The following is a 21569-nucleotide window of genomic DNA, read 5'->3' on the forward strand; positions in this document are numbered from 1 at the left end:
CACCTCTGTTTAAAAAGGTCGGGCGCTCAAGCACAGCACACTGCATGACGTACAAGGCAGCGTGAACGCGCTGATCCTTGAGAGGCGCAAAATTTGGTTTCCTAAGAAATGTCCTTGCAGACATTTTTGAAAAAGTTTCTATCTCCCCCCCCAACCCCACTCCTCCCCTGGATTGTGAAAAGATGTTTGAAAATGGCATGGAAATCTCCCAAGCCAGTTTGGGGTAACTGGGTCATGCCTAACTAGAACTGGGGAGCCCCGAGTTCAAATTCCCACTCAGCCAAAAAGCTCACGGGAAGGTAAAACAATCGAGGGGAGATACATGCACAGGGTGGGAAAAGGAGAAGAAGGCGCTTTGGGTGCATGAGATTGCCTGGTGTCATGAAGCAGGACTTCTTCCTCTGGTGACTAACATAATTTATTCTGCTTTTACAAGCTTACTCAGATTTGCTCAATCTATATAGTTGACCCAGCTCACACAACTCAGCATTGCCGGGTACATAATTTTAATTGGTGAGCCGCTTGATTACTCATGATGGCTTTCTCTGCACTCAAGGAGCGACTCGCACCCAGAGAGAGCCAAGAATAAAAAGAAACGTCAGAGAATGCATAGAGATTGTGCTGTAACGATCTTTTCCAACAAACACATAGAGAGGAGTCACTCAGACCAAAAACGAGACGGGACTGAAACAGAGGATGGAATTAAAAACAAAAAAAAATCAAGAGACAGAGAACACACATCACAATTCCTTCCTTCTTAAAATATCAAAAAAAAGAAGAGAGTTTAAAATAAAAAACAAGAGACGCAGCTCAATCCATTTCTATCAGACGCAGGCCTTCATTTAGTTTGGTGGATAGGAAAAAAAGAGGCAGGGGAGGGCAGAAAAATTGCATGACGTTCTTTGCTCCTTCGTATAATCCAACAGTCCCCGAACCGGAGGAGGTGGCGGTAAAGATATCAGCATTCCAACAGAGGACGTTCTCCACCATGCCCAACATCTGGAATGGGGGCGTGGCAGGAAGTGGTCCCCAACATCTGTCGCTGTGCAGCGAGGGAAGATTCCACAGAGCAAGAGGTCCAGTCCTAAAAGGAAAGGCAGAAGCCCACTTGGGGGGATTTAAGACTTGTTGAAAGCGGCCAGAACGGCCCAAATCATTTCCATGCTGCCCGTCTTGGTGGCCTCCACCTCGGGGTCCCTGTCGAGCAAGTCCTTGGACCTGTTCATGGCCACGTCGTATTTCTCGTCAGCCAGGCTGGAAAAGACGTTCTCCAGCACGTCGGAGGCGTGGGCCAGGATCAGCAGCGCCAAGGTCCTCTTGTCCATCCGGTGGGGGTCGTTGACCCACCGGTCCAGCACGCTCTCCTGCAGCTTCTTCACCAGGCGCTGCTTCTCGGTGGTGTTTGTGACCGGGTGGGTTGTCATGTCGAAGAGCAGGAAGTTCTGCTTCTCCGTCGTCAGGATCCCTTTCTCCACCAGGTTCTTGGCGATCCGCTCGCGAACATTGCGCAGCTGGTACTGCAGCTTGAAGGGGTTCCACGTTTCGCCTATGGGAGAGAGAGTTTAGAGGCTGGCGGAGCACAACCTCCCCGGCAGGGGCCCTTTGCCTTCTACCTCTATCCACATCATTCACGCACCATCATGTATGGCTTGCTGACTCCACAAGCTTTGGGTTCAACTCCCAGTCGGGCCCCCGACCACCCACCGCCTCTTCATCCTCCAAACAACTGGTGGAGCAAGGCAAGTGGGGAGGTAGGAGGAGGGGGAGGCATGCTCTGTACCCTGCCCCAAAGATCCTTGGGGCAGGAGGAAGGGGACAGCTATGCAACCCCATCTGCCTCTGTCAGGCCCACCTACCCATCTCTCTAACCTTCTTGCCAGACAGACTGGGCATCACTGCCTCTATTTGTTGCCCCCCCCAACCAACCACAAACAGGAACCCACCCTCTATTCTCCACTCCTAGCTTCTCCTTCATTAGACTGCCACAAGAGAAGATATCTGCTGGTTAATGCAAATGTATGTAAATTTGCTTGTTCTGCACCCACTTGTGTCAGCGAATGGGAGGGCTGAACTTGGAATTCCTCACCAACTATAGGGGAGGGGCAGCTCAGAGGAATTATGGGTAGAGAGATAGCCCCCCCCCCCCGACAGAGCAGTATTCCCACTCACCTGTCAGCAGCTCGATCCACGTCTGCACCGTCTCAGCTGGTTCGGTGGCTTTGAGGTGGCGGAGCGTCTCGTCCAGAAGAACATCTCCGGTAGGGGCGTCTGACTTGAGAAGTACCTAGACGGCAAAGCGGGGAATGGAGAGACACGCGTCTGCCAGGCTGAATGACCAAAGCAGCAAGGCCCGGCGGCGAGCGGGTGGGCACGCCCACAACACTCACCTTGCGGTCCAGCAGCCGTTTTTTTCTCAAGGTTTGTGGCTCAAGTTGTATCCTCCCTCTCATAGCCAGTTCCATGAGGATGCCGCCACGCAGGCCCGAGGAGATGCAGTCGTTCCAGAAAGACGTGTAGCCCTAAGGAGAAACGGAAGATGAACAGAGGGGCTGCTTCTCCATGTTGTAACTGATGACGTTCTTCTAACATGACTTAACCAAAGATTCCTTATCCTCACAGCCACGGAAGGACCCTCAGTAGCTATGGGCAGGCCCGAGAGGTCATGTAATTCATTCCTATACACACACATCTTTATTTATTTATGTTATTTATGGTAGGTTCATTGCCATTAGCCATTGGCCGTAGCAAATTTACAATTAACAAATAAAATATACAGTTGATGACGACTCCATAAACTCCAAGAGCTACGAAATATCAATAAAACTACAGGGAAAATATCCTAAAACCATATGATAAAAAAATTATCCATCCAGGTCTCCCACTAGTTGCCGCAGTTGCTCTTATCTTACTTGCCGCAACTGCAAAGAGAGAGACTTTATACGACACTTCCGCATCTGTGTCAGGTAGCAATAGGGAAACTTTCTCGTCCTCCGAGTATTGCTTTAAGCTGTCCAAAATTGCTGCCAGAAATTTCACTCCAGGTGTGCAATACAGTGAACAGGCGAGGATATGGTGGGGTAGATCCTCAATTTCTTTAGAGCCACATATGCAAACACACTATATGTTATTTATAGTCCGCCTTTCTCACTGAGACTCAAGGCGGATTACACAGGGTGAGTCAGGAAAGTGAGTTGTGAAGATATTTCAATGAACAATATAATTGGATCTATCAATGTACATTTGCAAAGCTTTAAAACTAGCAGGAACCTAATACTGAGTTGAAGAAATGCAAAACAGAGCAAAAGCAATTCTAATAGTAAAGAGTCCAGAAGCACCTTTAAGACTAACCAACTTTACTGTGGCGTAAGCTTTTGAGAACCACAGCTCTCTTCGTTAGATGCATCTGACAAAAAGAGCTGTGGCTCCTGAAAGCTTACGCTGCAATATAGTTGGTTAGTTGTAAAGGTGCTACTGGACTTTTCTATTTTGCTACTACAGACTAACACGGCTAACTCCTCTGCATCTATAAGCAATCCTAAAACTGACAGAATAAACAACATAGAACTACCCAGTAGGATCATACTTAAAGCAAGAGACAATGCATAGTAGCACATAGTAGTAAAGTCTATGGTCCCTAATCTCGTGAGAAGCAACAGATAATATGTAGTAGCACATAGTAGTAAACAGCGCTTTTTTTCAGCTGGAACACGGTGGGACGGCGTTCCGGAACCTCTTGAAAATGGTCACATGGCTGGTGGCCCCGCCCCCTGATCTCCAGACAGAGGGGAGTTTAGAGTGCCCTCCGCGCCATGCGCGGAGGGCACTCTAAACTCCCCTCTGTCTGGAGATCAGGGGGCGGGGCCACCAGCCATGTGACCATTTTCTCCGAGGGCAACCCACTGAGTTCCATCACCTCTTTTACCAGAAAAAAAGCCCTGGTAGTAAAGTCTATGGTCCCTATCTCTTGAGATAGATAATACATAGTAGCACATAGTAGTAAAGTCTACGATCTCTTATTTCTGGAGAAGTCTGTCTTTGAGACCACCGCCTTACAGTACAGCCCTCCAACCTGAGTAAAAAGCCCTCTTGAATAACTGAGTTTTGCATCGTTTGGGGAAAGCTGGGAGAGTTGGCGCTTTCCTGGCCTCTTCAGGCAGCCATTCCACAGGGTGGAGGGGCACCATAGAGAATGCATGTGCAAGGGCAGCCGGTGATCTTGCCCAGGTGCAAGGTGGCACCTGCAGAAGGCCCTGTTTGGATGAGCCACGCTGTCGTGACGGAACGAGAATACATCTTCCAGTCAGAATATAACACTCTCTATGTCGTTGCTACAGTGTTGGACTGTAGGAGACGGGTTCAAATCTCCATTCCGCCGTGCAGATTATGGGATGACTTTGGGTCGATCGGCCTCTTCTGTAGCCTAACCTACCCCACAGGGCTGTTCTGAGGCTAAAATTAGGAAAAGAGAACCATGCCTGCTGCTCTAATCGCCATAGAGGAAGGGTGGAGTAAAAACAGATTAGGTTAGAGATGGACTGACATCTTTAAAGATTTCACACTAATTCAGCCACTCACAAAGGAGCATCCTGAAGTTAAGGCCGTTCCAGAACAAACCAAAAAGGCCAAGATTTGGTGCGCAAGTACAACCAGACTAGAGACACAATCTGACAACGATTTGGGTCTGTCTGCTGCAGAATGTACAATACAGAGTTGAGACAGCATCTTGGGCCTGAGCACACCGCAAACCAGGGAGAGAATATTATGCTGTTGGGAGAAGGTGTGTAGTGACTTCCAGAAACATCTTGCCGCTTGCAGAATTCCTCAGCACTCTGCTGGTTCGACTCCCACTCCTGCCATGAGCTCTGCAGGTGGCCTTGGGGAAGCCACTCCTCTCAGTCCAGCTCCTCAGTTGTATTGTAGAGAACAGTGGGGGAGCATTTTAACCTTCCAGGATGTGACCTAAAAGTAGCAGTTATCCCGCAGAGGAATTTCAAAGGGAGATTTGAAAGAGAGACTGCTGAACTGCAACGGATAACGAAGCTCAAAACAATGCGTCCACCTGGACTGAATCGAGACCTGGGCTTCCTGTCTCATATGTCACTCTTCTCTCCAAGATATAAAGACAGATGGACTCACATTCTAGCTGTATCTGAAGAAGCGAGCTATGACTCACGAAAGCTCACACCCAGCCACAAATTTTGTTAGTCTTATAGGTGCTACTGGGCTCTTGCTCTTTTCTCGGATGCTCAGGGTGGGCACTAATATGTCTAGAAGAGTAGTATATAAGCACAGTTATTATTACGATTAATTGTGTGTGTTATGTGCCGTCAAGTCGCCTCCGACCTATAGCGGCTCGATGAATGAAAGACCTCCAAAATGTCCTATTAATTAGATTTACAAGTATTCCACCACAGAGCAGGGTCTCAGAACAGCTAGGCTACTTTCCAGACAGAGAGTTGGAACTTGGTACCACATATTGCTCAGGACAGCTCGACAACTGATAACAGGACCACAAACAGATGTTCAGTGCAAGATTTGAAACCTGACAACAGCAGCCAGCAAACCAAGGCACCGTGAAGCATGCAACGTGTCTCTTTTTTCTGCCCTGGACCTGGGAAAGGGGAGGAACTGGGAATGTCATGCTAAATGTATATATTAGCAAGAAAACAGAAGAACAAGACAGTTAACAGGAGAACAGAAAAGGGGCTGGATAAAAGGGACCTGCTGCACACCATAAAGAAACCCCACCCTGTGCAAATGCTACAGAAATGGCTCGCGTCTGTGTTGCTTGCAACACCTCTACCGGCCGACAACTTATTTCCTCATAGCAAAAGGTTAATGGCTCATTCACTCCAACACTGTTAGCTTACCTACAACACCTCAACGAACATTTCCTATCAGCCAGACTTAATCAGTTAATTACTTTTCAATCCCTGCATTTCCTCGTGGCACAAGCAGCCAGCCCTGCACCCCCACCCTCCACACACAACTGCACCAAGAGACATTTTTGTCATGCAAATGACCTTCCAGTCCTTGAGGAAACTGAAAAAAGGTCTTCGTTTCAAGTCTTTTATTGCTTACAAACACACCCTGGGCAATTAGTGGCTAAGTGTTTTAGGAAGCCCAGGTAACTATCCCCAAGGAGTTCTAAAGAAATGTGAGTGAGAATGTGTGAAGAAGGTGGCACATTCCACTGAGATGCTAAATTAGCAACCACAGGGTGTTCAATTGGAATAAGAGATCAAAGTTTCCAGTTATCATGGCTGCAAAGCTGCTTTGGTGCAAACCAATTTATGTTTCAGGGAAATTGGCGCCTCAATTTTTGCAGCCTGTCAGGTTAATACTTATGCTTCAGCTCTGGTTCCAGGTTTCTACAATCCAAATCCTCTATTGGATGCCCTGTTCTGCTGACTGTGTTGCCTTTGTGTAATCCGTCTTGAGTCCCAGTGAGAAAGACGGACTATAAATAACGTACAAAATAATTATGCGAAAATTCAGACTTTGTTGATAAAATGGGGGCAACGTCCAGATACCAAGAGTCTCTCTACACGAGACGCCTTGATTCGTGTTCATCAAGTGTAGGGAGACGCCAGCCATTTATAGACTACCTTTCTAACCAGGATTCGCACAGCATAATACCAATATATCAAAAATATTTGAAATTGGAATTTTGAAAACACAGAAAAATTCTTATCACACAGATGTATAGCTTCTTCTAAACATAAAATAATCTAGACTCACAATGCTAAAGTGAAAGGTATATGGGATTATATACAACAGTGCATGTATACATATATCAGAAGGAAATGTAGATGTAACAATGTATTACTTTTATTGTATCTGAATGATACTGTTGTTTATGTAAGAAATTCTAATTGCACTTTGTTATTGTTTGTGTGTTTGGTTGATTGTTAGTTAAAATTTATATTTAATAAAATTTATTTTTTTAAAAAAAGTGTATGGAGACGCAATGTTAGCTGGGAAGCGTAGTTTCAAAAGACAGAGGCAAGGGAGATCGCTCCTTAGAGGGTTTGTTAATTTCATCTTCCCCTCTCCAAAGGCTGTGTCAATTTCACCTCTCCAGTCTAAAATTCTAGCTGCATCTGAAGAAGTGAGCTGTGACTCACGAAAGCTCATACCCTTCCACAAATTTTGTTAGTCCTATAGGTGCTACTAGACTCTTGCTATTTTCTCCAGTCTAAAACTGTGTGGGATGGCAACCAGAGGGCAGCGAGGAATGGAAATGGGCTGGAGCTGCCTTCCAGAGCTGGGCTTGGACCTGGAGAGGTTATAATGGGCTGAAGTTTCCCTTCTGGCATTTCACAGCCCCTTCACACACCTCCAGTGTATAGCAAAGCCTTTGCCCTGCCACCGGCTCGGTCTTTTTAAACTACCCTTCCTGGCTAACATTGTATCTCCTGACATGTGTTCTTCACGTGTCAGATGTCTCGTGTAGAGAGACTCTAATTCTGAAGCTAGGCAGAGGGCCTCTTGTGGGAATGAGAGACCAGGGCTTGAATGTCAAAGTTTTATATTGCTGTCATGCCGAATTGCAAGTTCAACTTTTTAAAGCATTGGCCCTTCTCTGCTCTATTTTAAATCCACTTACTTTACAAACAGAAAAGGAGAAAACGGAAACAGTGTCACACCCAAATCCTTATTTACTTAGGCACTACTCCAACAAAGAACGCATCTACCAAGCACAACCAGCTAAGGGCTGAAGGTTTTAATAGGTGACCCAAAGAAGCCAGGAATGATGTCACAGCTGGTTTTTCAGAGGGCCGCTTTCAATCTGCTTGATCGGGCCACCTTTTACTGTAAAGTTTGGAACCAGGCTTCCTCCTGGTAGAGAAACAGGGTGAAGAGTCGAGCCCAGATCCAACGATTGAACAGGAAACACAAGTCACAGTTCCTGAACGATCGAGGTGAGTCCCAAGGCTAGTCTCAAAGGGAGATCCTGAAAAGAACCACACCTCACTTATGAACATCATCCCAAAACAGATGCACGTCTCTGGGGGCTGAGCCCCAGTTCTTTCTCAAGTTCCTGTAGCCAGGAACTGTAGTTCCTGTAGTTTTAAGATACGCATTCAAAAGAGAATGACTGTAGGTCCATGTTCCCATCATAGAGCTTACTGCCTTCTAGCCCCTCCTTAAAACCTACCTTCTCCTCAAAGCCTCTGACAGAAGCACTGCTCAATCTGAGCCTACAGGTTCTTAACCTGAATGGTAAAGAGCCCAGTAGCACCTTTAAGACTAACCAACTTTATTGTAGCGTTAAGTTTTTGAGAGCCACAGCTCTCTTCGTCAGATGCGTCTGACGAAGAGAGCTGTGGCTCTCGAAAGCTTATGCTACAATCAAGTTGGTTAGTCTTAAAGGTGCGACTGGACTCTTTACAATTTTGCGACTACAGACTAACACGGCTAACTCCTCTGGATCTTAACCTGAATGCCTGCAGACCTTGCCCCTATTGATCCTCATCTTCTGCTCCTTGGGACCGACTGTCCTGTGCTATGTCGAAGCACAATATTCTTCCCAGGATTGACAGCATGATATACACACGCAAGAATCCCCACTGTACAGCCCATACAGCCGAGGAGTCCTTACAAAGTTCATTTCCCTGCCGCCACTTCGGTCATACTGGAGGGGAGGGCCTATAAAACAATTCGCACACGAACATTAAAACAGCACAGCAAATTTTCTGTACGCCGAACCATAGTCCGTGCAGAGTGCCGTACCATGTAGAGTGGCGTTCAGCCACTCTAGGGTGGCTGTATGCCGAACCATAGTCACCGAACCAAATTTTCTGTACGCCGAACCATAGTCGGACAATCTCACCCCTACACCAGGCTGGCTCCCTGAGGGTTGGCAAGCAGAGCTCCAGAAACTCAGGCACAGTTTCCGTGTCCTGTAACTGGCAATGTGTGTGTTGCCTTGAATTCAACCACCAGCAATTCTTCCACTGTGAGCAGAAAAACTCTCTAAGCTGGGGGGGGGGGGCGGTGATGGAAATCCCACTTTCAGTTCCAGCCAGGGGTGTCGGGTGTCTAGGGCTGCCACATCCCTCAGTGGGGGTTGGGGATCCCCCACCCCCAGCCTCTGCCCCCAGCTGTCACTCACCTGGCTGGCAGGGGGGGAAAGGCGGGGGAACAGACCTCCTGGATACGCTCCCAGGAGAGACATTTATTTATTTAATTATTTAATTCGACTTATACACCGCCCTTCCCGCAAGCGGGCTCAGGGCAGTTTCCAACAAATATATTATTAAAAATACAACGAAACATTATAAATAATATAAAACCCAATATTAGTACACAATTTATATCCTCAGCATAAAAATCCAGGCGCCCCCAAACAAATCTGGCCACTACATAACCACCACAGCCACGGGTACTGCCACGATGTAACTCTAGGGTGGCTGCAAAGGGAGGGTGTGGCAGTCAGAGGAAGGGGACAGAGAGCCGGCCCCTAGTCAAACGCTCGGCGGGACTTCATCACACCGATTTGAGCCCCGAACCAGGCTGATTCTTTTTTTTTTTTTACGGAATTAGATTAACATTTATTAAAAAAAATTAGTAAATAGGAATAAAAGATCTTGGCTTTAGAAAGACAAGCTACAGTCTCTTGTCACGAAGAGTGTCTATATTATAATTTTTACAAAATATGATTTTAACTTCCCCTTCTTTGTTATACAGTGAATATTCCCAGCTCATCTGGTTGACATAATTCTTCAACATTATTTCTCTGAATTGCTGTAAATTACATTGTACCTATCTTTTTTATTTTTTTAAAAGATTTTATTTAAAAAGAAAAGCTGTACCAATAGAAAGTGCGTAGACCCAGGTTCGAATCCCCACTCAGCCAAGGAAGCTGACTGGGTAACCTTGGGCTAGTCATGCATTCTCAACCTAACCCACCTCACAGGGTTGTTGTACGGATAAAATAGAGAAGAGGCGAAGGATGTGAAACACTTCGGGTCCCTGCTAGGGGGAAAGGCAGGGTATAAAGATAAATAAACGTGCTCTGGCTCAAAAACAAACACCCTGGGACCTGCGCTTCTTTAGGAGGAGACACCAGTGTTCGCACCTGCTGCCTGGCTGCCATCGACAAGAGACAGCCTGGAGCTTATGAGCTTGGTTTGGATTCAGTGCAATATGCACCCTTTTGCTTCCAATTTGATTAGGAAAGCAGACTCATTCCCTCCACAGATTAAAAAATATATATATTTTGTAACATCCAGCCTGAAAAAGCGTTCTGTTGAACTCAAAAGCTTGCACAGTTTGTGTTGTGCTAGCTGGTCCTAATAAAAGGTACTGCATGGATTGTGCTCCGTTTCTGTAGCCCTGCTAGCTAGGATTCGTTGCCTGAAGATGAACTTGGGACCTTCTGCACGCAAAGCACACCTGAGTTATTGGCCCGTCTCCAAGAGAAAAGGGTTCACTCAGGAAATTCTGATTTTTAAAAAACCTTTGAGCAGACAAGGATAAGGCCAAATCAGGCAGAGCTAAGGAGAATCTAGAATTTACTGACTCTTCCCATTTTGGAACTAGTTGACCTGGAAAGTAAGTTAGGCTGGCTTGGCACTGCCAAATAAAAATTACTAACGGGGCACTGCAATACACAACCTTGGCAGGAAATCTAGTTAGAACAACAAAAGTAAAAACTAAAGGGGAAGTAAACGCAGTAAAAAGACTAGTCAGACCAGTTTAAAACGGGTCTCAAAACGCACTCCACCTGCTCTGAAAGGCGTCATCGGGCACTCTGCAGCTCCCTTAATCCGGGTTCGAGTCCGTAATGACCTTGGCAGAGTCAACTTTACACTACAAAACTGTGTCAGAAGAAGAGATCCTGAAAAACGTGTGTCATACCCTGCAACCTCTCCCCGAGGGCTAAACTGGCTGATTATTCACTCTGGTATATTGCCCAAAATAATCCACTAGCTTTTCTAATAGAAATTATTGCCCCGTTTATTTCTAGGCTTTCAAAGGAATCCTGATTAGGGCTAAAGAAGGCTATGCCTGGTTTTTCTATATTCAAACGAGAGAAGTCATTCCTTCTTCATTCAACGCAGCTCTCTCTTTTACCCTTTTTTATGGCTTAACTGAATGAAGTCTGTCTAAGCTACCTGGCCAATTCCTGAACACAGCAGCGATTTGCAGAGGGAGAGAATTTTCCGACCAACAACCCACACGCCCCCCCTACCCAACTGTGTGTACCGATGAAGACACTGGAACACGCTAACTGTGCAACCCTATGTGGAGTAACTCCAGTCCAAGCCCCTTGAGTCCAATGGACTTAGACTGAAGTAACTCTGTATAAGATTGCACTGTTGAGCCGGCTTGCCAGTCTCTGATACCATGCTCTTCAGCAAAAGGCATTGTATGACTGGCGTTTTGAGGGTTTTGCATCAACACCTTTCTTTAGTATAATTCATTCTACTGCTGCTAAAGAAGGAGAAGAAGTTGTGCACAAACCCGAGTTTCCCTGGAGTTTAGAAATTATACTAGATCCTTCCTTCCTGCCTGGAACTCGCCTCTGTTTTCTGAGGTTTATACACTAGGGATTTCTCTCAAATTTTCTAGCACATCTTCTGAGACGAGTGAGCTAGAAACTAACCTCCTCCCCCATTCCAGAGAATCTCACGTTTCCGCATTTTTCCTCTGATACCAGCCTGCATTCGTCTTGTGCAACTGCGAATGTCCAGAAGACACTCTGGGACCCGCCCACACGGCTGTGGCACCCACCCTCTTCAAAGGCATACTAGAGATTTTTAAGGGCTCTTTAAGATACTCCATCTTCCAGTGCAAAGTGGTGGAGGCAATTCGAGAAGTATTGACATCTCTTTGAACACAGAATAAAATTAAAAATGGCCCAAAGTAAGATTAACCAAGCAAGCCCTCTGTCTGACTAATCTATCCTAAGTCCCAAAAGTCTATCTAGACAGAGTGCTTCCCCAGTGCCCCCAACACGTCCTAGGTGAGAGATTTTCTAGGGGAAGGGAGCTCTATAACTGCATAAATCTCTGCACACACCCCAACAGAGCTCGGCGCAAGAATGGCCTGTTACATCCTTGGTCCCTCTTACCCTACCAGCAAAGGAATCTAGAAGACAGATTTCAAGGATCTTTGAGCTCATCCAGGGTATGCGACTGGGCTGGGCAGAGGCCCAGAGGTGAGAAGCGTGCCGGTATTTCCATACCTCCTTATCTTTCAATCCCAGCAGAAGCACCTCCTCCATAAGAGTCAAGCGGATGTCTTTGGAGTCGCCGGCGTCGCCTTCGCCCACCTGCATGTCCAGCTCAGAATCCTCCTCGCCTTCTGGTCTCTTGTCAGCATTCCGGCTGATGTCCGCACGCCGTCCCCGGTGAGTTAACGTCGTCATGGCCTCTGCGCTGCAGCTATAACCAAAACACCCCACAAAGACTTCACAACCAGCTTCAGCCCCTCTTAATGGGATGCGGCCCAAACCATTTACATAAATCACACCTCACCATAGATTTGTTGCGGCAGCTACTGCTTCTGAGGCTCAAAACTGTCTGAAAAGTTGCTCTACAACCCAGACGGCATCATCATCCATTTCCACATAAATTGGAAGTGGCAGAGGTTACTCTCTGGTCTACTTTTTAAAGACCTTATCAGATTCTGTAGTAGAAGGGCAAGATTTCAGTCCAGTAGCACCTTAAAGACTAACTAGATTTCCAGGGTAGGAGCTTTCGAGCTCCCTTCGTCAGATACAAGAAGTGGAAAAAGGGAGAAGTCTTTATAATCCAGGCAGAAGATGGGAGAGGTATTGTAAATTAGAGTGTCAGGAAGCCAGCTGTAATACAGACTTGATAGAACCTGGGTACAAAGTGCAGAAAATTAGCATCTGTGACGTGAGAAAAACCCTATGTCCAGATTCAACCCTTGGGAGAATCCATCATTCCGAATTTGCAAATAAACTCAGTTTCAGCAATCTCGTGGTGTAGTTTTCCTCGGAAATTTCTCTGCTTGAAAAACTTCAAGCTAACTACAACTTGTGTTACAGACAGCTGCCTGACACTCTAATTTACAATACCCCTCTTACCCTCTGTCTGGATTATAAGGACTTCCTTTTTCCACTCCGTGTATCTGACAATGGAAGCTCTGACTCTTGCAAGCCCTTAAGGTGCAACTGGATCCGAATCTGCCTCCAGGCCAGATAGGCTGTGTAACCTGCAATGAATTCAGCTCTCTTTCCTTTTAAAGCTTCGGAGGTACCAAAAACAGTATACCACCCAAAGTCATCGAAAGCAGCAATTTTGGGTCTATGTGGGAAAACTGTTGGCAAATAGTCTCATTTTTTCAAACCCATTTTTTAAAAATGTCTCTCTTTCCAATAACCACACAGCACCTCTCTAAACGGTACGGTATCTCTGATCCATCAGGGATGACAAACAGAAGCTTGGAAGACAAGAGGAACAGCCTGAATCCCTGGTCAGCCATGAATCTATTGTAATGTTTAAGGTACATATCACCCCTTTATATCGCAAGGAAATGCCTTCCACCTTTGTGACTTCCTGTATTACGGCACGCCAAACCTTACACAGTTTCTTTACCTTAGACAGTTTGTTGCTTCCATTATTTCCACTTCCTTAATCCTAGCCCTACTGCATAGTTTATCAATTCGAGTTCTTTGCTTAATAGGTTACACAATACAATGCATTCCAGAAACTTATGGAATGGAACTTACGTTGAACTTATGGCGTAAAACCAATGTACCTACTTATAGAACAGATCTTGTCTCATTAATAACAGGAGCCAAGATAACCATAGGTCCGAAATGGAAAAGTGTCAGTATAACTACTATTAGTCAATGGATGTCAAAAGTCTGGGATCTCTCTTAACTTCTGACAAAATCACAGACCAAATAGCCTCATCAGAAAATCCCAATTATCAATCGGTCTTTATGGAGAGACGGCTTCCCTTTCTTAACTATACTACTGAGCATCCTACTAAGGAATATACCGTACCTAACAAATACATTGACATCTGTCTCCTATTAATTGTAACACCTGTAATCCATGTATACGGTATCATGTTTGGAATCCTGTTACTGATGCGTTATTGTTGTTTTATTATTGTAAAAAATTCAGAAATAAAGTTACTTTTTCCTTACTTTGCAAGGCACCTTGAGTTTCAGTGAGAAAGGCAAGCCATGAATGACGTTAACAACAACAATAAAATTTCAGGTGGGTAGACCAGTACAAGAATCTGGTCTGCGGTACAAGATTCAATAAAATATTCTCACGCCAAAAAAACAAAACAAAAACCCAAACCCAAACCGCTGAGCTGGATGGGGAGAAGCCAGCCCTTCAGCAGGGCAGATCCGTGAAATCCAAGTCCCAATCCTGTATCGGTGTTCCTTTAAGGGCCACCCCAGATAAGCGAGGGAAATGTCTCTTTCCAAACAGGTAGGTGCTCTAAGTCACTGAAGGCAGACAAAGAAATTAACCCAGAACTGCTAGCCGAGCCATTGTTAGAGTCATTTAAACCTGTGGGGTTTAAATCTGAGTAAGTCAGGATAGCGGATACGCATATTTGCATACGAACACCCATTTCCATACCCAGAGGAGGAATTTCTCAGCCTCAGAGCTGCACAAAGCAATTCTAAACTCCCTGCTACAGCTCCCCTGTGCTTCCCTCTCCACCCCCCCCCCCCGCAAAGAATGCCACTTTTCTTTTCCTGGTGTTGATCCTTTGCCTTTAAGAAACCAACATTTAGCAGCTGCTTCTCATGGCCTGGAAAAGTAACAAGGGGAAAGCTGTAAGGGCTTAAATTCCTGCATTGCAAACTGCTCCTGTTGAAGGCCCAGGAGCGAGGCTAGTCAAGCAAGGAAGGAGGAGGTGGCAGTTCTAGCCGAGATTCTGTTTTCACTTGCAGATAGAAGAGCAAGAATCTTGCTCTTCTATGGCAGACCAACACAGCGACCCACCTGAAACTCACAAGTAGATCACGCATGGGAGAAACACACTTAAGATCATAAAGAACAGCCCAGAATTCTGTTTCCAACAGTGGTCGGCTGGATGCCCAAGGGAGAGCTTTCAAGCAGGGCCTGCCGACCAACAGCCTGCTGGCTGCTCCCCCACAGCTGCCCCACAGGGGCATCTTGTTTCTGTGCCCAAAGATTTCATCCTCCATAAGCCTGCCCAACCCCCTTTAAAACCCACCCACCACTTCCTCCCCTAAATCTCGTGGCAGGGAGTTCCACACGCCAACTAGCTGCTGCGTTCTATAGAAGGGGAGCGTTCCACCCTGAAAACCTTGTGGGTCTCTAAGATGCCACTGGATCCAAACCCTGCTGTTCTACTGCAGATCGACCGGGCTCCCTATCTGAAACTGACGAAGGGGGCTCTGACTCCCGAAAGCTCATGCCCCGGAAATCGAATTGCTCTTCAAGGTGCTTCTGAACCCAGACCTTGCTCTTCTACCTGAAACTGTGTTCCTCCCCTAAAGCTCAGCATTGCTATTATTCCCAGATAAGCAGAAATCCTCCCTCCCAACATTTAGGCATTTAAATAACTTCCCCAAAAATCTTTTCTTCCCCAGGGGTGGGAGGACCTGGGTGCAACCCTTGATGCTGAGCCCCCCCTCCAGACTCACGTGTCTTTGCCTTTCCCCCCTCCTCCGGGTCAGCTGCCCTCTTGCTTCGTGAAAGCAGCCCCAACTTTACTTCCTGGTTCAACTGGGAAAGAAAGGAGGGGGGGCCGAGAGATCACAACACCACCGCTGCAGCTTCCTGGTTTCCCCGGGAAACCTACCCTGGGTGCATTCCGACGTGACAAATTAGGAGCCTCCTCGGAAGGGAACCCTCCAATAGACTCCCCGGGAAGGCGGGTCTGTGTTGCAACAGCCAAACTTGCAAAAGGGAAAAGGGGGGGAGAGATAATAATAATTAACTGGGGAGGGCTTTACCTTGCTTGCTGGACAGCAGAGGCAGCCAATGGGGAAAGGGAGAGTGGCTCTCCGCCCGGGCAGGGCACCAATGGGCATTGGCACTGAGCAGGCGGCGCTGCGCGGTTGGATTAGGGGCGCGCGGGGAGCTGGGCATGCGCTTCGTTTGCAGAGCCGGGAGGGGAGGGGGGCTTCTTTCCTTGCAAGTAGACCTCACGGGGTGGCCGCTCTCACGCAAGCTTGCAAGTGTCTACGGCCGCATCTTGCGTTTTAACTCAGGTTGCATTCCCTATGGATGCTTACAAGGAAGGAAGCCGCATTCGGTGGGAAAGCGCCCGGGGCAGGATCGCTCTGGTGCGCCGGGCTGCGTCCCCCCCCCCGGCTCTGCCTCCTGGCACGGGAGGAATGGCAGGAATGCCCATTGGAAGCAACAGGAGGAGGATGGGCATTTTGGCATTTGGAGGTTTTTAAGCAGAGGCCGGATGGCCCTCCGACAGCAGTGCTGATTCTGTGAAGCTGGGCAGATCATGAGGGGGAGGGCAGGAAGGGTTACATCAGTGGTTAGTTCTTGCGGCCCCTTCTTACATGCCCAGGGTAATGCCAATCGCCACTTTGGGGTCAGGAAGCAATTTCCCCGTGGCCAGTTTGGCCAGGGATCCTGACAGTGTTTTGCCATCTTCTGGGCACGGAGCAGGGGTCGCTGGGGGTGTGCAAAGAGGGGAGGTAGTTGTGAATTTCTTGCATTGTGCAGGGGGTTGGACTAGATGACCTTGGAGGAACCTTCCAACTCTATGATTAGGAAATGCAAGGGGGTGGGTTCTGAAATCTGTGCACCTCCCTTGCAACGCTTGGTTGCGCAGGTCGTCCCCCCCCCCCCCCAACTTACGTAGTCTTGATCAGTAGGCCGGGAGTTCTGGGTCCAGACAGCCAAACACAACCTGAAGAATGCGCTTTGCAACTGGATTTTACTGTGTGGAATGGGAGAATCCGCTTGGAAAGGATCGCTGAAGTGGATTGAGAGCGGATTGAAAGCGCGTTTGTTCAGTGTGTGTGGAAGCTGCAAAGACAATGTGCTGGGCGCTCCAGGCACAGAACCCCTTGCCCAGTAACTACGCCTGGGATGGGGATATAGGTATGGGAGGAGAGGCTACCAAGGAGAGGAACTAGACAATTTATAAGAAGGAGGATTTGTTAGCAGTAAGTGAGAAATTATTGCCTGTGTCTTGAAATCAGGATTGGTTAGAGTTACTTATTCTCGGTGGGGAAATTCCTGGAGATTTAGGGGTGGACCCTGGAGAGGGCATGGTTTGTGAAGAGGAGGGACTTCAGCAGGGAATAATAATAATCTAATAACATTAATAACTGCGCTTATATACTGCTCTTCTAGACAAATTAGTGCCTCACTCAGAATAGGGAACAAAATCCATGTTGTTATCCCCATGGAGCTGGGCTGAGAGGAATGGGTGACCCAAGACCACCTACAGAGCTCATGGCAGGAGTGGGAGTCGAACCAGCAGATTGCTGGTTCACAACCCAACCAATGAACCTCTATACTACAGCAGCTGTCTAATTATTATTATTATTATTATTATTTACATTTCTAACCCACCTTTCCCGCAAGCAGACTCAGGGCGAGGTACAGCAGTTATAAAAATATAATACAAATATTAAAACAATTAATAAAACAACAGTTCATCATAAAATCAACAATCCTCCTCCAAAGGAACTGTTTTCTCCAGGGAGCTGAACTCTGGGGTCTGGAGAGGAGGAGCTCTCCGGGCCCTACCTGGAGTCTGAATGAAAAGAAGGAGGGGCACTGCGCAGTTAACAGAACCGTGCGAGATGATAACCTACAGCGGTTAAGGTCTAAAAGACCCAATGGTCTTAAAGTGCACCGTACAGCAGAATTGATTAACAATTAATACACTCCTCTGTGACTATCAAAAATACTCTATATTAAAGTGCTGGGTGCTCAAAAATTCACAAAAAAATACACCTTTACATAGAATATGAATAGAAGAGGCGTAATTATACATTTACAATCATACACAGAATTGATTGAGCTAATAACAGCCTGCGAGTCCCAAGTCTCCAAAACGTCTTTTCCTTAGAGTTTGCAACTGGAAAATAGTCTCTCTTTATACTCTGCGGGAACCCCAGCAGCAGAAGTTGGGGTATTTTTTTATTGTGAATTTTTTAGCACCCTGCACTTTATATTAAGAGTATTTTTGATAGTCACACAGGAGTGTATTAATTGTTAATTGATTCTGCTGTATGGTGCACTTTAAGATGGTTAGGTCTTTTAGATCTTACTGCTGTAGTCAGTATGGTGTAGTGGTTAAGAGTGCGGGACTCTAATCCGGAGAGCCGGGTTTGATTCCCCACTCCTCCACGAAGCCAGCTGGGTGACCTTGGGCTAGTCACGGCTCTTCCAGAGCTCTCTCAGCCCCACCCACCTCACAGGGTGATTGTTATGGGGATAATAATGACATACTTTGTAAACTGCTCTGAGTGGGCATTAAGTCGTCCTGAAGGGCAGTACATAAATTGAATGTTGTTATTATTACCCCTACCTGGAGTCTGGCAACTCTAGGGTTGGGTAATGAGATTGGTTGGAGGAAGACCACCATGATGGGGCAGGAAACCTCCATTGGTAGAAGCAGTCAGTGTGGTTTTGGTCCTCTCCCTATTTATCTCCATTATTTTTATGCTGCCCCTCCAGAGATATGCTCAAGGCAGCTCAAGCTTGTGATTTGGAGACATTTGGCAGACCGCCATCTGAGACGCTTTGGGGCCGATTCTTCGATTTTGAGCACCCCGCAACGATTCTTCGATCGTTGACAGTTGGGCAGCCTTAATATTCCTTGGTATGCTTTGCCCGTGTCCTGGCGGTGCCATGTGGCACAATGAGAGCTATTTAGCTACGTGCTGGGAAAGCCGACACTGCTAACGAACAAGAGTTGAAATTTCAATATTTCTCCTGTTGTGCTCTTTCTTGTTATGTAGAACTAGCAAGCAAGTCCGTTGTGTGAACAAATACAACGGGCTCTAGAAAACAGATTTGGTGAGTCCCCTCCCAGCGGCAAGTGGGCACCTTGCAGTGGCCTAGAGGCCAGAGCAGGAGGGCACTGAGGGGAGGCTCAAGGAGGAGCATTTAGGCTGTCAGTTTGGGCCCGCCGCGTCTCCTTGTTCTCTCCCTGGCCATACCTCTTAGCCAGGCCCTGCCATTGCAGCCGTCATAGGGCTTGCAGAGGGCCACACCACCAGGCTGGGCCTCCCCACCGCCTCCGCAATCCCTGCTGCGAGACCTTGTGAGGGCCTCATTGGCACACCAGGCCTCCCCATTGCCCCCACAACTATCATGGGGCCTGCTGAGGGCTGTGCCGCCAGGCCGGGCCTCCCTGCCACCTCCATAGCCGCTGCGGGGCCTTGTGAGGGCCGTGCTGGCGCACTAGGCGTCCCTGCCGCCTCCGCGGCTGCTGTGGCCTCTGAGGGGCCTGCGAGTGCACCTTCGCCGGGCCTCCCTGCGCCTGCACCAGGATAAAAAGTGAGTCGTCAGCAACATGGCTTGCCTTTTATATATTGGTGTTCAAGCAAGGGAGATGTCTCGGAACGCTGTGGAGCAACACAGATTTGCCACAGAAGGGACGTCCCTCCCAGGGCTCCCTCCCCATGCACTCCTTTTTTTTTAATTTAAAGTTTTTTTTATTGGATGAGGTAATATAATATTTTGTTTAGTACATACAAATCATATCATTCTGAATATAGAACCCCCCTCCCCCTCCCTCTTTTCTCGGTTGACTTCCAACAACACTACACCCCCCCATTAATTTATATACGTTATTATTTGCTATACTTGTTATTACTTTAACCATGGTAAAAATCTTAATATCTTTCCCCTTCATTATATTCTTATAATTTAATTTACAATCCTTCCAAAGACCACAATTGTCCTTTAACATCCCATTTTTTTCCCAAATATTCCTTGAACTTTTTCCACCCATGCACTCCTTCTTTATCTCTGTCCCCTGCAGGCCTGGAGCAGGCAATGGCCTGAACTGGCTGCCACCACTCTGGTTCTAGCGCTTGACTACAAAGGGCCCAGAGTCCCCTCCCTGGCCCCAGGCAACCCCCTCTTTAGTAAAAGGGAGGCCCCTATTTGAAGTGTGAGGAACGAAGGAAGGTATAGCAAATAAACAGGGAAAAAGTTATACAAGCTGGTCAGAAAACAACAACGCTCCCCACCTTATTTAGTTCCTGCTTTATTTCACAATCTGATCCCAGCAGGCCAGACTCTCTCCACTGTGGGGCAAGGGATCAGTGCTCTCCAAAAGTTGCCTCACTGATCTTCAGCTCAACAGAAAGAACCCCCTTCCTCTCTGTGTCGGAACTTATATGCTGTCTGTCAAAGCTCCACCTCCTCGCTCGTTATTTGCTCCTCCTCCTGACAGGATAGCCTTTAACGGGACCGGTTTTTCAAATGCAGCTCTCTCTCCCTGCTGATTGTAAGCTTTCTGGGCTTAGATCATGAAGTTATCACCTGCAATGGCAGCATGTTATATATAGGTAGGGTTGCGGCAGGCAAACTCCAAGTGATTTGTGCCACTGCCTGCCATTTGCCAGCTGATTGGCTGGAGGAGGCAAGCAAAATGAGCATAAACATGCCTGTGTCACCAGCAGATGACGTCACTTCTGGTGTGACCGCCAATGTTTCGGGCCAAGTTTTAGAGAATCAGTCCTGGTACAATTAGGGTTCCCAGGTGCCCGCCGGTGGTGGGCAAACTCTTGGGGGTTTGCACCCTTGCCTGCCAATCTGCCAGCAATTGGCAGGAGGTGGCAAGCCCTCGGAGGTAATCCGCCACTGGCAGGCACCCCAGGAGTACGCTCAGTGCGTGTGCTCTCAAAAGGCGTGACGACATCACTCCCAGAAGTGACATTGTTGCGCCAGTCACAGGAGCGCTCCTGCACTTCGTTTGGGGCTGATTTTGGCCCCGAACGGGCTGAATCCACCCCACACAGAGTACAGGAGCGCTCCTGTGGCCGGCGCAACGATTTCACTTTCTGGAGTGACATCATCACGCAGGTGCTGGAGCACACGAAGAAGAGCACGCTGCTGGTGCAAGGTAAGTGCCAGGTCCCCCCGGCCCAGCAGGAGGTTAGAGGGACTTGGCAACCCTATTGCTGTCGCTTCTGGGTCATACTGGAAGTGATGTCACCGTGCAGCATCATGGAGCACGTGCACAGATCACTGAGTTACTGGCGCGCCCCAACACCCACCAGTTGCCGGGTGGGGTGGGGGGACCTGGCAACCCTATGCAACACAGAACTATTCCTCAGGCTGAACATTCAAGAAATTTGGCCACTTTGCCACCCAAGGGCTTTGTCACTCAACGTCTAAAAATGACACCCGGGTCCGGTTGCACTTCCTTCTCCTGCTGTTTCCAGTGTAATTTTCTATCCATACGACATGAATTAATGTCTCGGTGATCTGCTGTTGGGCAAACTTACAAGCCATTCTATGTGGCTAGAACAGATTTGGAGTGCACCAAAATGCACCCAGTGGAGAGACAGGAAATCAACACAATGCATTTAAAACAAATAGCCTGAAAAGTGGTGACTTGTTCAAATTGTAAATGTTTTATTGTGGTTATAAAATTGG

At 47.4% G+C, this 21569-nt stretch overlaps 1 protein-coding gene across 2 annotated transcripts; it reads right to left on the bottom strand.

The window, feature by feature from the left end:
- Nucleotides 1-402: 402 nt before the first annotated feature.
- Nucleotides 403-15868, bottom strand: GOLPH3L (golgi phosphoprotein 3 like). Of its 2 annotated transcripts, none has more exons than XM_055001514.1 (5): nt 15778-15868; nt 12197-12395; nt 2388-2519; nt 2170-2284; nt 403-1546 (listed from the first exon to the last, which is right to left on the bottom strand). In XM_055001514.1, exons 1-5 carry the CDS (start codon nt 15786-15788, stop codon nt 1119-1121), a joined length of 885 nt encoding a protein of 294 aa, XP_054857489.1. In that variant the 5' UTR covers nt 15789-15868; the 3' UTR covers nt 403-1118. The 2 variants fall into 2 exon arrangements, with proteins under 2 accessions (XP_054857489.1, XP_054857496.1); XM_055001521.1 differs by lacking the exon at nt 15778-15868 and adding an exon at nt 15620-15750.
- Between the last annotated feature and the right edge of the window lie 5701 nt (nt 15869-21569).

Source organism: Eublepharis macularius, chromosome 1, assembly GCF_028583425.1.
Source record: "Eublepharis macularius isolate TG4126 chromosome 1, MPM_Emac_v1.0, whole genome shotgun sequence".
NCBI lineage: Eukaryota > Metazoa > Chordata > Lepidosauria > Squamata > Eublepharidae > Eublepharis > Eublepharis macularius.

What these genes read in the sequence shown, in the direction of transcription:
- GOLPH3L (XM_055001514.1), bottom strand. An exon ending in AACGGCTGCTGGACCGCAAG is followed by an intron (nt 2,285 to 2,387) that starts GTGAGTGTTGTG and finishes TTTGCCGTCTAG; the next exon opens with GTACTTCTCAAGTCAGACGC. An exon ending in GTGGATCGAGCTGCTGACAG is followed by an intron (nt 1,547 to 2,169) that starts GTGAGTGGGAAT and finishes TCTCTCCCATAG; the next exon opens with GCGAAACGTGGAACCCCTTC.